This window comes from Camellia sinensis, chromosome 5, assembly GCF_055761805.1.
Source record: "Camellia sinensis isolate YWXY chromosome 5, ASM5576180v1, whole genome shotgun sequence".
In the NCBI taxonomy this organism is placed as follows: domain Eukaryota; kingdom Viridiplantae; phylum Streptophyta; class Magnoliopsida; order Ericales; family Theaceae; genus Camellia; species Camellia sinensis.
Genome location: NC_138965.1, coordinates 100,741,789 through 100,755,337, shown reverse-complemented (window position 1 = coordinate 100,755,337; position 13,549 = coordinate 100,741,789). Strand labels below are relative to the sequence as shown.

Sequence of the window (13,549 nt, the reverse complement as noted above, 5' to 3'; positions counted from 1 at the left end):
CATTTCATATGCCATGTTTAGAATAGCCAAGCCTGCTATAGTTGCATTTTTGCATGTGTTGCATTAGGCACTTCTGTATAGTTAGGATCATGCATGGATTTCTAATCTGCCTCTGTTTTGGCTTGGAGTACTCGGTAAGTTTTATGCTTTAGCATCCTTGCATGCGTGTGAGTGAATGCCATGATAGCATGCTTACCATGAGGCTATGTGCTTATGTGATATAAACTGCCTGAATGCCTGTGGGTGAAGGTTGGGTTATTTGAATTGGAACAATTCATTAATTGTGAGTTTTAAGCCCATTAGATAGTGGCAAAATCATGTTTTCTAAGCCCACCTGAGGGTGGCAAATCCACGTCTTAGCCTACTTGCAGGTAGCACCATCAAACCATTTTCAAAATAAACAAACATGAAATGTTTTGTTCCAATTCAGGCGATCCAGTCTATACTTGTATGTTGTGCGCATCACATAGTAAATCTAGGCTAATAACCGGAATAAGAACGCATAATGTTTTCAAAAGTAGATATCATGATTAGTAGAGGGCGATCTTTGATCAGGCGAGTGGGGGTGCTCACGAAGTGACCTTCCCCAATCGTACCCAAGTTCCCGAGCCGAGGCAACTTTGGTGATGACGGACACGTGGCCTTAGGCAACGAGTCAGGGTTTCCTAAATTTCTCAAAATAAAATATTTAGGTGGCGACTTTGTATCTGGCAAAGCAGTCCATGTTTGACACTTCTTTTCTAAAAATCTGTTTTCTCAAAATGATTTGCCAGATTTGGACTCTTTGGTTCAGATTAAGAACCGTGACAATTTGAGAGTCCTGAGCTGTAGTGAGCCCAATATCGAACGAAACGGGGGGACTCGTTCCTCCCCGGGGCGTTCGGGGACGTCTACAGCTTGAATCTCTTTAAGGAGAGCGAATTTCCCGCGTCTCAGCCCTTACAATAGTTATTGTAATTTTTATTATTTGTATTTTCTGGTGTTTTATTTGTAATCATCACCAACAATTTTAAGGGGATTCAACCAGTAAAATCATGGAGCCAGTATTGGAAAAGCTCAACAAGAACACCGGTGATCTCAACAAGCCCTTCCGATTCAAGGGAGCCCATTTCAAGAGATGGAAAAGCAAGGTGTTTTTGTACCTCAGTCTCCTCAAGGTGGCCTATATCCTGACTGAGAAAAATACGAACAAAGTCCCAACTGAAGAGATGACCAACGAGGAGTATGCTGCTCATCTTGAAGAAATCCAGAAATACAACACAGATGAGTATAAATGTCGATATTATCTTTTAAATTGTCTTTCAGATCAATTTTATGATTATTATGATACTACTTACACCACTGCTAAGAAAATTTTGAAAGCCATGCAGAATAAATATGACACTGAAGAGGCAGGCGCTAAAAAATATGCTGCAAGCCATTTTTTCCGCTATCAAATGATAGATGAAAAATCAGTAATGGAGCAAGTTCAAGATTTTCAGATGCTAGTGGTTGAAGTTAGATCCGAAGGCATCAAAATTGGAGACAATCTTGTTGTAACAGGTATTGTTGACAAACTACCATCATGTTGGAGGGAGTTCCAGAAGTCAATACGTCACAAGCAAAAAGAGACGTCCTTGGAGACTCTAATCACATGGATTTGGGTGGAGGAGGAAGCACGAGGACAAAATGCGCTTATGGCACAAGAACATTCCACTGCAAAGGTAAATTTAACTTCTCGAAATACTTTACCTAAATGTCGATTTCATAAAAATAGTCACTTGAAGCCAGTTAAGAAAATCTGGAAAAATACTGGAAGGCCACAAAATAAAAATTACCCAAGGCAAAAGAAATGGAATCGAGAACCCCCTTCACAAGATCTGACAAATGTGACATGTCTTATGCGTGGCAAAAGTGGGCATATTGCTCGAACTTGCAAATTTCGGAAACAACAGTCTTGATCACAGGCTAATGTTACCGAGGAACCATTTCTGGCTATGATTACAGATATTTTTATGGTTTAATCTGTGGAAGGGTGGTGGGCAGACTCTGGTGCCAATAGGCATGTCTGCTATGATAAAGATTGGTTCAAAGATTTCACTCTTTTTAATGAGGAGAGGACTGTTATGCTTGGTGACTCTAGTTTAACCAAGGTGCTCGGGTGTGGGGATGTTGAGCTAAAATTTACCTCTGGACGTGTGCTTGTTTTAAAAGATGTGTTGTACACACCGTCTATGAGGAAAAATTTGATGTCGAGTTATTTGCTCAACAAAGCTGGTTTCAAACAGACTATTGAATCTGACCAATATGTAATCACTAAAAAAGGCATATTTGTGGGGAAAAGGTATGCCTGTGATGGAATGTTTAAATTGAATGTTGAGAATACAACAAAAATAGTCTTTAGAGATGAAAACTAATGACGAATTTTTTTTTTGTCACGAAATACGTATCTTTTAATGACGAAAATCATATTTCGTCTCCAAATGTACCATTTTTTTAGACAAAAACAAATTTTCGTCACCAATCTAAATCATAATAAAAAAATCAGGTGACGAAATTATTTTTCGTCATTATTTATATTTTTTTTGTCACCAAATATTTTCCCGCTAATATTTTCGGAGGGTGCCAAAATTTTGAGACTTTTGGTGATGAAAAAATTGGTCACCAATTATAAAATTATTAATGACGAATATATTTTTGTCACTAATAATTTTTAATATTTTAATATCATTTAGTGACAAAATGATTTTTATGGCCAATATTTTTATCTTTGGTGAAGAAATAATTTTGTAACCAATAAATAATTTAGTCACTAAATATTTTAGGGGAAAATAAAAATGTTTTGGCACCTCAAACACACACAATAATTTCTCGGTTCAAACCTATTTCACACACACACACACACACACACACACACAACACACACACACACACACACGTTAAACTCGGTTCAAACCTATTTCCCTCACCGCCGCTGCTACCATTGCATCAACCCATCTCCGACAGCCCTCACCGCCGACAACCCTCACCGCCGCCGTTGGTTTCTCCTACCCTTACTGCCGATCGTTAGCCCCTCCTTTTCTCACCGTTGCTGCTGTGCCGATCGGAGAACACCATCGCTGTTAGTCTCTCTCTCTCTCTCTCTCTCTCTCTCTCGATGCTCCCTCTGATGTATTTGTCTGATGTATATGCTCTGTATACATATGAAATATGCTCTATATACATATAAAATATGCTCTGTATAATGCTCTGTATACAAATTCGATGTTCCAATTGGAAACCGAAAAAAAAAAAACCCTAATGGAAACCCGTTTTGAATTGGATTTCTCCTAGGTACAAACAATGATGTGCCTGCTGGATTATCAATAGATAGGCAATTGATGCTTTAATTTTTTATATATTAAGTTATAGTGACTACCGGTTTAATTTATCCCTTTTTTTCATTTATGTGCACATACTGGTATGTTTAGTTCAATTGGTGCTTGTCTATGATGTAGATTGTTGTGGGTCGGAATGGGACTGAAATGCTTACCAATGAGTCTGGTGAAGTAACTAGGTATAGCCTCAGTTTTGAACCAAATCAGTTTCTTATTGGAGTTCCTGTAAATTCTTCTAATAGATAAAAAGTTTGATTATTTCATATTTGTAAGGTTTTTATGTATGATTTAAGTTATCATTATTGTGATTCTGTGTTGTTGTCATTTGCAAGGGATGTTCGCTTGGACAATTAGGCTTCTTGAAGCTGGATTGAAGCCAGTGTAATTTTATTCATTTACCTTTCCTATATTTTGCTCATTCTCTTTTGGTAAAGTTTGTCATTTGCTAAATTACCTCAACCCTGTCTCAGATATGTTTTTGATGAAAAGCCTCCCCATTTGAAAAAACAAGAGCTTGCAAAACAGTATATTTCTGATGGTTTTTTTTTTTTTGGTTACTTCTTTTTGGACGTGTGTAGAAGACCACAAATGTTTGATTACTATGATTTTCAAATGGTGTACTCTTTCGTACAGACACTCAAAAAGAGCAGATGCTACTGAGGACTTGAACAAGGCCTTAGTGGTAAAATGAATATTCCATGTAAAACATTCCATTGTAGCATTGACTATATTCTCTATTATTTCCCTTTTCCCCTTTCTATTTTCATTTTGTTGTAACCTGCTTTTCGCTTTATTTTTACATGAAAAATGTCATGTAATGTTCTTCCATTTTCATTGTAGATTGGCAATAAGGAACAGATTGAGAAATTCAGTAAACAAACAGTAAAGGTGGGTTTTTGCAGAGTCCTCCCTTCTACCATTTGCAATGTTTTTTTTTAATCAGCTTCTACAGTTTGTTCATTATTAAGGCCCCCAACATCATATTACTCAATAAGCTTGTCATTATTGTCAAGAGCATTTTAAAGATTGAGACATTGAAGAGTATTAGCACATTTGTCTTTTGTTTGGTGGATACTTTTATAGTTAACTGCAAAATTTGAGCTTCTCCTTTCTATTTTGAGAAACTTGTCAGGGATATATGTAGATGCCCTTCATTTATGTGGGAACCTTCAACCATGGTGGTGTATGTATGATAGTTATTTGGTCTAGTGTTCTGGTCATATTTGATGATTAGGGGTTAAATCCTTCTTTGTTCCTTCATGGTCTTGAGATAAAGCTTCAAACCTAGAATTTAGCTCTTTTGTCATCGAACAATTGGTTAGAAGATAATAGGATTTTTGGTTTTTGATACCGAACTGAGGACAGACAAATTACGAAAATTAGGATTAAGGCTGCCTATAATGAGAATTTATTTTAAGCTCTTGATGCTTTGTTTGATGCCTTGTGCAACCATACCATGTGTAATTTCCAAGGATTTTTTGGTTGAACAGCCCAAAATCCAACCCCAAAATCCTCCCATATTGAGACCTAATAAACCCAAACCTCTTTCCCTACCTTCTGGCCATCAATTTAACTACAAAACCAAAAGTTTGGCCATTGCTTTAAACTACAAGTACTCAGAAAATCTAGCAATCTGAAAGTTTGAAATTCAAGCCTGATTTGGTTCTTCTTTACCCACAACCGAACCCTACAAATTTCTTTGTATCATTTAAACCAATAAATCTACAAGCTTTTATTCATAATGTCATGCTTTCCATCATAAACTGTTCATGAGGCTGCTATATTTTGAGTATTCAAAGCTGTCCTGCATCACCAAGACATCATAATTTCTATTCCCTTCACAGGAACCATGTTCCAGGGTGCATAAGGGCTTTTGTATAACCGTGTTTAATGAGTAGCTAACACTCAATAATCAAGTTATAGATATACTCTCACCTCTCCATAGTGTATAAACAAGTTCTAAACATCAGCAAAGCACTAAATGTAGCAATAGGATCATTATGCAATGTTATCCTGAGAATCTCCTGCAAGTAAGGCAATTGTCCCTCTATTTCAATATGGTGGTTGGTTGCTGTTCTTTTTCACCTTTTCTTTCTGGGGGATAATTTTTTCTTTTTCCTTTCCTTTTCTTGAGAATCTCCTGCAAGTAAGAGGATATGTTAATGTGCACATGCTGTTGAGGGCCATGTCCTCCTTGGTTTTGCAGGTGACAAAGAAACACAATGAAGACTGTAAAAAGCTTCTAAGGCTCATGGAAGTGCCTGTAATTGAGGTGACAATCAGAAAATAATTTATTTCTGGTATGAGTTGGTGCAGCAAGTATTGAAATAGTTTCCTCTTTTACTGTAATGGTAATTTTATTTATTTATTTATTTATTTATTGGCTAAGTACTGTAATGGTATTTTTGGGTTGCACTGATTAGGTACTTCCTTTTCTACACACACACAGACACAAACAAAAATTTAAATAAAAAAATAAAGAAAGAAATTGAGTAAAGTTAAATTTACTTGCATGTTGTTGTTGGGTTTTCGTAGGCTCCTTCAGAAGCAGAAGCACAGTGTGCTGCTCTTTGCAAATATGGAAAGGTAAAGGTCTCACTTTTTATGAAAAATTGTTATTTTGGGGTGTCTTATTATGTCATATAGAAATTAAATGTACAACTAAATTGTTTTTACTTCTTATCATCATCATCATCATTTATAATGAACTCATACGATGAGATAGATTTGTGATTTCAAATTATATTGAAATGAATTGAAGCATTCCATTTGCACAAGATGCACTTATGTTCCCTTGATAAATGAAATGTGAGAAATTTATGGTAAACATCTGTGTGTGTGTGTCAGGTTTATGCAGTTGCCTCTGAAGACATGGATTCTCTAACATTTGGAGCACCTAGATTTCTTCGCCATTTAATGGATCCAAGCTCAAAAAAAGTCCCCGTGATGGAATTTGAAGTTTCAAAGGTGCATAAGAACATTGAACTCAGTTGTGGCTGCTCAATATTTTGAATTAGTATTTCCACAACTGAACTTGTTTTCCAGGTTTTGGAGGAGCTAAATCTTACCATGGATCAATTCATCGACTTGTTCATTCTTTCTGGGTGTGATTATTGTGATAGCATTCGGGGTAATATAATTTCTTACTGACATCATTATTGTGAAGAATATTACAGCTTTATGTCTGTTCAGTTAGTAATTGATAGAAGCATCATGTGGTGCATGTTTGTTTTATTAGTTTTGAAAGTTAAATTAAACTTTTCCTAAAAGAAAAAAGGAACTAAATGTCAATTTATGTTGGGATACAACTTGTGATCAATGCATTCTTCCTTACGTTACCACATTTTGGGCTATTAGTAATGGGGTTGGGTTATATTAGGAAAGCATGGAACTAAATGTACTTTTCACACTTAAGCTTGAAAATACGCCTTCGACGGCCAAAATCGTGAAACAGCCATGAGACGGCTTGAGAAACACCTCAAACACCTCGGGAGGGATCAATGTGAGTTGTGAAAACTTACAGAAGTAGCACGGGACTCCCGGTTTGAAAACTAAGTCCAAAAATGTACTTTTTCACACTTAAGCTTGAAAATAGGTCTTCGGGGGCCAAAATCGTGCAACAGCTGCGAGATGGCTCGGGAAACACCTCAAACATCTCGGGAGGGACCAATGTGAGTTGTGAAAACTTACGGAACTAGCACGGGACTCTCGGTTTGAAAACTAAGTCCAAAAATGCACTTTTTCACACTTAAGCTTCAAAAATAGGCAATTGGAGGCCAAAATCGTGCAACAGCCACAAGACGGCCTGGGAAACACTTCAAACACCTCAGGAGGGGCCAATGTAAGTTATGAAAACTTACGAAACTAGCACGAGACTCCCGCTTTGAAAACTAAGTTAAAAAATGCACTTTTTCACACTTAAGCTTCAAAAATAGGCCATTGGAAGCCAAAATCATGCAGTAGCCACGAGACGGCCCGAGAAACACCTCAAACACCTCAGGATGGACAAATGTGAGTTTTGGAAACTTACAGAACTAGCACGGGGCTCTCGGTTCGAAAACTAAGTCCAAAAATGCACTTTCAACGACAATTAAGCTTGAAAAATAGGCCATCGGAGGCCAAAATCGTGTAACAACCACGAGGCATTCTGGGTAACACTTCAAACACCTCGGGAGGGACCAATGTGAGTTATGGAAACTTACAGAAGTAGCACGAGATTCCCAGTTTGAAAACTAAGTCCAAAAATGCACTTTTTCACACTTAAACTTCAAAAATAGGCCATCGGAGGCCAAAATCGTGCAACAACCATGAGATGGCCCGGGGAACACCTCAAACGCCTCAAGATGGACCAATGTGAGTTGTGGAAACTTACGGAATTGGCACGGGACTCCCGGTTTGAAAACTAAGTCCAAAATTGTACTTTTTCACACTTATGCTTCAAAATAGGCGACCGGAGGCCAAAATTGTGCAACAGTCACGAGACGGCCCAGGAAACACCTCAAACACCTCGGGAGGGACGAATATGAGATGTGGAAACTTACGGAACTAGCACGGGACTCCTGGTTTGAAAATTAAGTCCAAAAATACATTTTTTCACACTGAAGCTTCAAAATTAGGCCATCGGACGCCAAAATCGTGCAATAGCCACAAGACGGCCTGGGAAACACTTCAAACACCTCGGGAGGGACCAATATGAGTTTTGAAAACTTACAGAACTAGCACGGGACTCCCGATTTGAAAACTAAGTTAAAAAATGCACTTTTTCACACTTAAGCTTCAAAAATAGGCCATTGGAAGCTAAAATCGTGCAGTAGCCATGAGACGGTGCGGGAAACACCTCGAACACCTCGGGATGGACATATGTGAGTTATGGAAACTTACAGAAGTAGCACGAGATTCCCGGTTTGAAAACTAAGTCCAAAAATGCACTTTTTCACACTTAAACTTCAAATATAGGCCATCGGAGGCCAAAATCGTGCAACAACCACGAGATGGCCCGGGGAATACCTCAAATGCCTTGGGATGGACCGATGTGAGTTGTGGAAAGTTACAGAAGTAGCACGGGACTCCCGGTTTGAAAACTAAGTCTAAAAATATACTTTTTCACACTTAAGCTTCAAAATAGGCCACCGGAGGCCAAAATCGTGCAACAGTCACGAGACGGCCCGGGGAACACCTCAAACACCTCGGGAGGGACCAATGTGAGTTGTGGAAGCTTACAGAACTAGCACGGGACTCCCGCTATGAAAATTAAGTCCAAAAATGTATTTTTTCACACTTAAGCTTCAAAAATAGGCCATCAGAGGCCAAAATCGTGCAATAGCCACAAGACGGCCTGGGAAACACTTCAAAAACCTCGGGAGGGACCAATGTGAGTTGTGAAAACTTACGGAACTAGCACGGGACTCCCAATTTGAAAACTAAGTTAAAAAATGCACTTTTTCACACTTAAGCTTCAAAAATAGGCCATTGGAAGCCAAAATCGTGCAATAGCCACGAGACGGCCCGGGAAACACCTCAAACACCTCGGGATGGACAAATTTGATTTGTGCAAACTTATGGAACTAGCACGGGACTCCCGGTTCGAAAACTAAGTCCAAAAATGCACTTTCAGCGACAATTAAGCTTGAAAAATAGGCCATCAGAGGCCAAAATCGTGTAACAGCCATGAGGCGGCCCGGGTAACACTTCATACACCTCAAGAGAGACCAATGTGAGTTATGGAAATTTACGAAAGTAGCACGAGATTCCCGGTTTGAAAACTAAGTCCAAAAATGTACTTTTTCACACTTAAACTTTAAAAATAGGCCATCGGAGGCCAAAATCGTGCAACAGCCACGAGACGGCCCGGGGACCACCTCAAACACCTCAGGATGGACCAATGTGAGTTGTGAAAACTTACGGAATTGGCACGGGACTCTCGGTTTGAAAACTAAGTCTAAAATTGCAGTTTTTCACACTTAAGCTTCAAAATAGGCCACCGGAGGCCAAAATTGTACAACAGTCACGAGACGGCGCAAGAAACACCTCAAACACCTCGGGAGAGACCAATATGAGATGTGGAAACTTACGGAACTAGCACGGGACTCCCGGTTTGAAAATTAAGACCAAAAATGCAATTTTTCGCACTTAAGCTTCAAAAATAGGCCATCAGAGGCCAAAATCGTGCAATAGCCACTAGACGGCCCAGGAAACACCTCAAACACCTCGAGAAGGACCAATGTGAGTTGTGAAAAATTACGAAAATAGCACGGGACTCCCGGTTTGAAAACTAAGTCCAAAAATGCACTTTTTCACAGTTAAGTTTGAAAATAGGCTTTCGGGAGCCAAAATCGTGCAACAGCCACGAGACGGCCCGGGAAACACCTCAAACACCTCGGGAGGAACCAATGTGAGTTGTGAAAACTGACGGAACTAACACGGGACTCCCGGTTTGAAAACTAAGTCCAAAAATGCAGTTTTTCACACTTTAGCTTCAAAAAATAGATGTTAAATTGTATATTTTATGGATAAGATAGTAATTGTCTAACTCGCATTATTTTTTATTTTTTTTGTGTTTCATTTTTTTGCAGATTCGAGATTTGATATGGACATGTTTGGTAATTTGAAGGGCAGATGGTGGCTCATTTTGTGTTTTTGTTCATATTACCTTACATGTATTTTGGTTGTGTTGTAAATTTTATATTTTTGTCGGTATTACGGGACATGTTTGTTAATCCGCCCTTGATATTTTACTTTTGTTGATATTAGTAGACATGTTTTTTGTTGGATATTAGGAGATGTGTTTGGTAATCTGCATACGGTTGATATTATATTTTTGTGGATATTAGTAAACATTTTTTGTGGATATTAGGAGACATGCTTATAATCCGCATGCAGTTCATATTGTATTTTTGTGGATAGTGCTAAAATTCGATTGTGATGTTTATGAAAATGAATAGATTTTTGTATTGATTTGTCATAGATATTTTATTGAACAGGTTATTGAAATGTGCAGGGAATTGTTACTGAAAAGAAAAAAATTCGGAAGAAAATAATACTCCCATTTTCAAAAATTTTAATTTTTATTAGTAACGAAATAAGAAATGTCGCTATTAGTTTTCAAAAAACATGACGAATAATTTTGTTACTAATGATATAGTTTGAAACAAATAATTTCGTCACATTTGCTGAATATTTCGTCGGTAAATTGAAATATTTGGTGACAAAATGTTTTTTGTCATTGAATAATTTTCTTTTTTGCTCATTTTAGTGACGAATTTTTTTGTCACCTTAACCCATATCATTGGTGAGGAAATCTTTCGTCACTAAAATATATTTGGTGACAAAATATTTCGTCGCAAAAAACAATTAAAATAAAATATTATTTAGTTTTGGTGACGAAATTGATGTTTTAGAGGACGAAAAATTCAACATTTGGAGACGAAACATTTCGTCGCCAAAAATGAAAAATAGGCGACGAAACTGTATTTCGTCACCAGGTATTTTTTGTGATGACGTATAGGCCACGAACGTGGTGACAAATTTTTTTCGTCACAGATCACTTTAGTGACGAAATTTTGATTTTTGGAGACAAAATCAGTCTGTCACCAAAGGCCTTTTTTGTTATAGTGATAAGAAAGTACATGCTTCTATTTACATGTTGTCTTCTATGAATTTTTGGCATGCTCGTCTGTGTCATATTAATAGCCGATATGTGGGAGTCATGAATAGTTTAGGATTATTTCCCAGACTAACAAATAAGTTTGAAAAATGTGAAGTTTGCAGTCAAGCAAAAATAACTAAAAGGTCTCATAAAAGTGTGGTGAGAAATACTAAATTATTAGAATTAATTCACATTGATTTATGTGAATTTGAAGGAATTTTAACACGTGATGGAAATAGATATTTTATTACTTTTATTGATGATTTTTCAAAATACACTTATGTATACTTGTTGAAAAATAAAAGTGATGCTTTTGAAAAATTTAAAGAATTCCTTCTTGAAGTTGAAAATCAATTCAGTAAAAAGATTAAAAGATATAGAAGTGATAGAAGCCCGAAATATGAATCTTTTGGATTCAACTCATTTGCTCAGTCTTTGGGAATAATCCATGAAACTACTCCACCAAATTCACCTGCATCTAATGGTGTAGCAGAAAGGAAAAATAGAATTTTAACTGATTTAACAAATGCTATGCTAATTGAAGCGGATGCTCCTTCAAATTTGTGGGGAGAAGCAATTTTAACTGCATGTTATGTTATGAATAGAGTGCCACATAAAAAAACAAAAGTTACACCTTTTGAATTGTGGAAAGGCCATAATCCAAATTTGAGATATTTGAGAGTTTGGGGTTGTCTAGCTTTTGTTAGACTTGTGGACCCTAAAAGACCTAAATTAGGTGTGAAAGCTGCCACTTGTGCTTTTCTTGGATATGCAACAAATAGTACAGCCTATAGATTTTTTGATATTGAAAACAAAATAATTTTTGAATTAGGTGATGCAATTTTTCATGAAGAAAAATTTCCTTTTAAATCTAAAAATGGTGAGGGTCAAAATTATCAAGAAAATATTTTATCTGAAATCAGCCTCTTTACTCCTCTTTTACAAAACCAAGATACTGTAGTTTTTGAACCTAGAAAGAGTAAAAGAGTCAGATTAGAAAAAAGATTTTGGCCCTGATTATCATGTTTTTAATGTGGAGGAAACTCCATTAGCTTTACTAGAAGCTTTGGCATCTTCTAACTCTGTTTTTTGGAACGATGTTGTAAATGATGAGATGGAATCATTATTATCCAATAAAACTTGGGTATTAGTAGATTTACCACCAGGTTGTAAAACTATTGGCTTTAAATGAGTTTTGAGAAAAAAAACTTAAACCAGATAGAACTATTGATAAATATAAAGCAAGACTTGTTGCAAAAGGTTTTACACAACAAGCAGATCTTGACTTTTTTGATACATTTTCTCCGGTGACTAGAGTTACATCCATTAGATTATTAATTGCAGTGGCCACAATTCATGATCTAAAAATTCATCAAATGGATGTTAAAACAACTTTTTTAAATGAAGACCTAGGTGAAGAAATCTATATGGATCAACCTGAGGGTTTTGTGGAACCCGATCAAGAAAGCAAAGTGTGCAAGCTAGTTAAATCCCTATATGGCTTAAAATAAGCCCCTAAACAGTGGCATGAGAAATTTGATTCCTGTATGATTTAGAATGGCTGTAAAACGAATGAATGTGATAAATGCATCTAGTACAAATTTGAAGAAAATTCACATGTCATTATTACCCTCTATGTGGATGATTTATTTATATTTGGCTCTAATTTGCATATCATCGTGAAAACTAAAAATATGCTTAGTAGCCATTTTAATATGAAAGATCTTGGTGAGGCTAATTATATTTTGGGAATGAAAATTACCAAAACTTGTGATGATATATTTCTTGATCAGTCGCATTATGTTGAGAAAATTTTGAGAAAATATAATTTTTACAAGTGCAAGCATGTTCTTACTCCTTTTGATCCTCATGTGCGTTTATTTCCTATTGAAAATGATAAGGATGTAATTAATCAAAAAGAATATGCTAGTATGATTGGTAGCTTGCGTTATGCGACTGACTGTACTAGACCTGACATTGCCTATGCAATTGGAGTACTTAGCAGGTTTACTATCAAGCCTGGCAGTGATCACTGGCTAGCTATTGAGCGAATTATGAAATATTTATCTGGTACCATAAAATATGACTTGTTTTATAATAAGTATCCTACAGTACTTCAAGGTTACAGTGATGCCGATTGAAATACCTTGTCAGGTGATTCATTATCAACCATTGGTTACTTATTTACATTGGGAGGTGGTGCTATAAGTTGGAAATCGAAAAAACAAACCATTATTGCTAATTCAACAATGGAGGCTGAGCTTATTGCTTTTGCTACAACCAGTGAAGAAGCAAATTGGTTAAGAGATTTGTTAAATGAAATCTCTTGTTGGGAAAAATCAATTCCACCTATATTGATTCATTGTGATAGCACCGCAGCAATTGGTCGAGTTAATAACCGTTATTATAATGGTAAATCCAGACCTATCAGAAGAAAACACAATACTGTGAGATCTTATATGAATAATGGCATCATAAATGTGGATTATATTAAATCTGGTGATAATCTTGCAGATCCATTAACTAAGGCTTTAGCAAGAGATAGAGT

The 13,549-nt window shown here is 36.7% G+C and overlaps 2 protein-coding genes across 9 annotated transcripts; both read left to right on the top strand.

Moving 5' to 3' along the window:
• Positions 1-1,034: 1,034 nt before the first annotated feature.
• On the top strand, positions 1,035-3,602 carry LOC145791561 (uncharacterized). The gene is made up of 2 exons (XM_082871925.1): positions 1,035-1,703; positions 3,477-3,602. Exons 1-2 carry the CDS (start codon positions 1,035-1,037, stop codon positions 3,600-3,602), a joined length of 795 nt encoding a protein of 264 aa, XP_082728051.1.
• Positions 2,908-10,174, top strand: LOC145790757 (flap endonuclease 1-like). 8 transcript variants are annotated; one of them, XM_082869395.1, is made up of 11 exons: positions 2,908-3,100; positions 3,477-3,535; positions 3,689-3,737; positions 3,827-3,880; positions 3,990-4,038; positions 4,197-4,244; positions 5,563-5,628; positions 5,892-5,942; positions 6,204-6,323; positions 6,402-6,486; positions 9,929-10,174. In XM_082869395.1, the coding sequence occupies exons 3-11, from the start codon at positions 3,691-3,693 to the stop codon at positions 10,030-10,032; spliced, it is 624 nt and encodes a 207-aa protein (XP_082725521.1). In that variant the 5' UTR covers positions 2,908-3,100; positions 3,477-3,535; positions 3,689-3,690; the 3' UTR covers positions 10,033-10,174. The 8 variants fall into 8 exon arrangements, with proteins under 8 accessions (XP_082725521.1, XP_082725522.1, XP_082725524.1 ...); XM_082869396.1 differs by lacking the exon at positions 3,477-3,535; XM_082869398.1 differs by lacking the exon at positions 3,827-3,880.
• Positions 10,175-13,549: the final 3,375 nt, after the last annotated feature.

Excerpts from the sequence above, each read along its gene's own strand:
- LOC145790757 (XM_082869396.1), top strand. The coding sequence starts at position 3,691 with ATGTTCGCTTGGACAATTAGGCTTCTTGAAGCTGGATTGAAGCCAGT. Across the intron at positions 5,943-6,203 it reads CTCTTTGCAAATATGGAAAG|GTTTATGCAGTTGCCTCTGA; the intron begins GTAAAGGTCTCA and ends TGTGTGTGTCAG. Across the intron at positions 6,487-9,928 it reads TTATTGTGATAGCATTCGGG|ATTCGAGATTTGATATGGAC; the intron begins GTAATATAATTT and ends ATTTTTTTGCAG.
- LOC145791561 (XM_082871925.1), top strand. The coding sequence starts at position 1,035 with ATGGAGCCAGTATTGGAAAAGCTCAACAAGAACACCGGTGATCTCAAC. Across the intron at positions 1,704-3,476 it reads AAGAACATTCCACTGCAAAG|ATTGTTGTGGGTCGGAATGG; the intron begins GTAAATTTAACT and ends TCTATGATGTAG.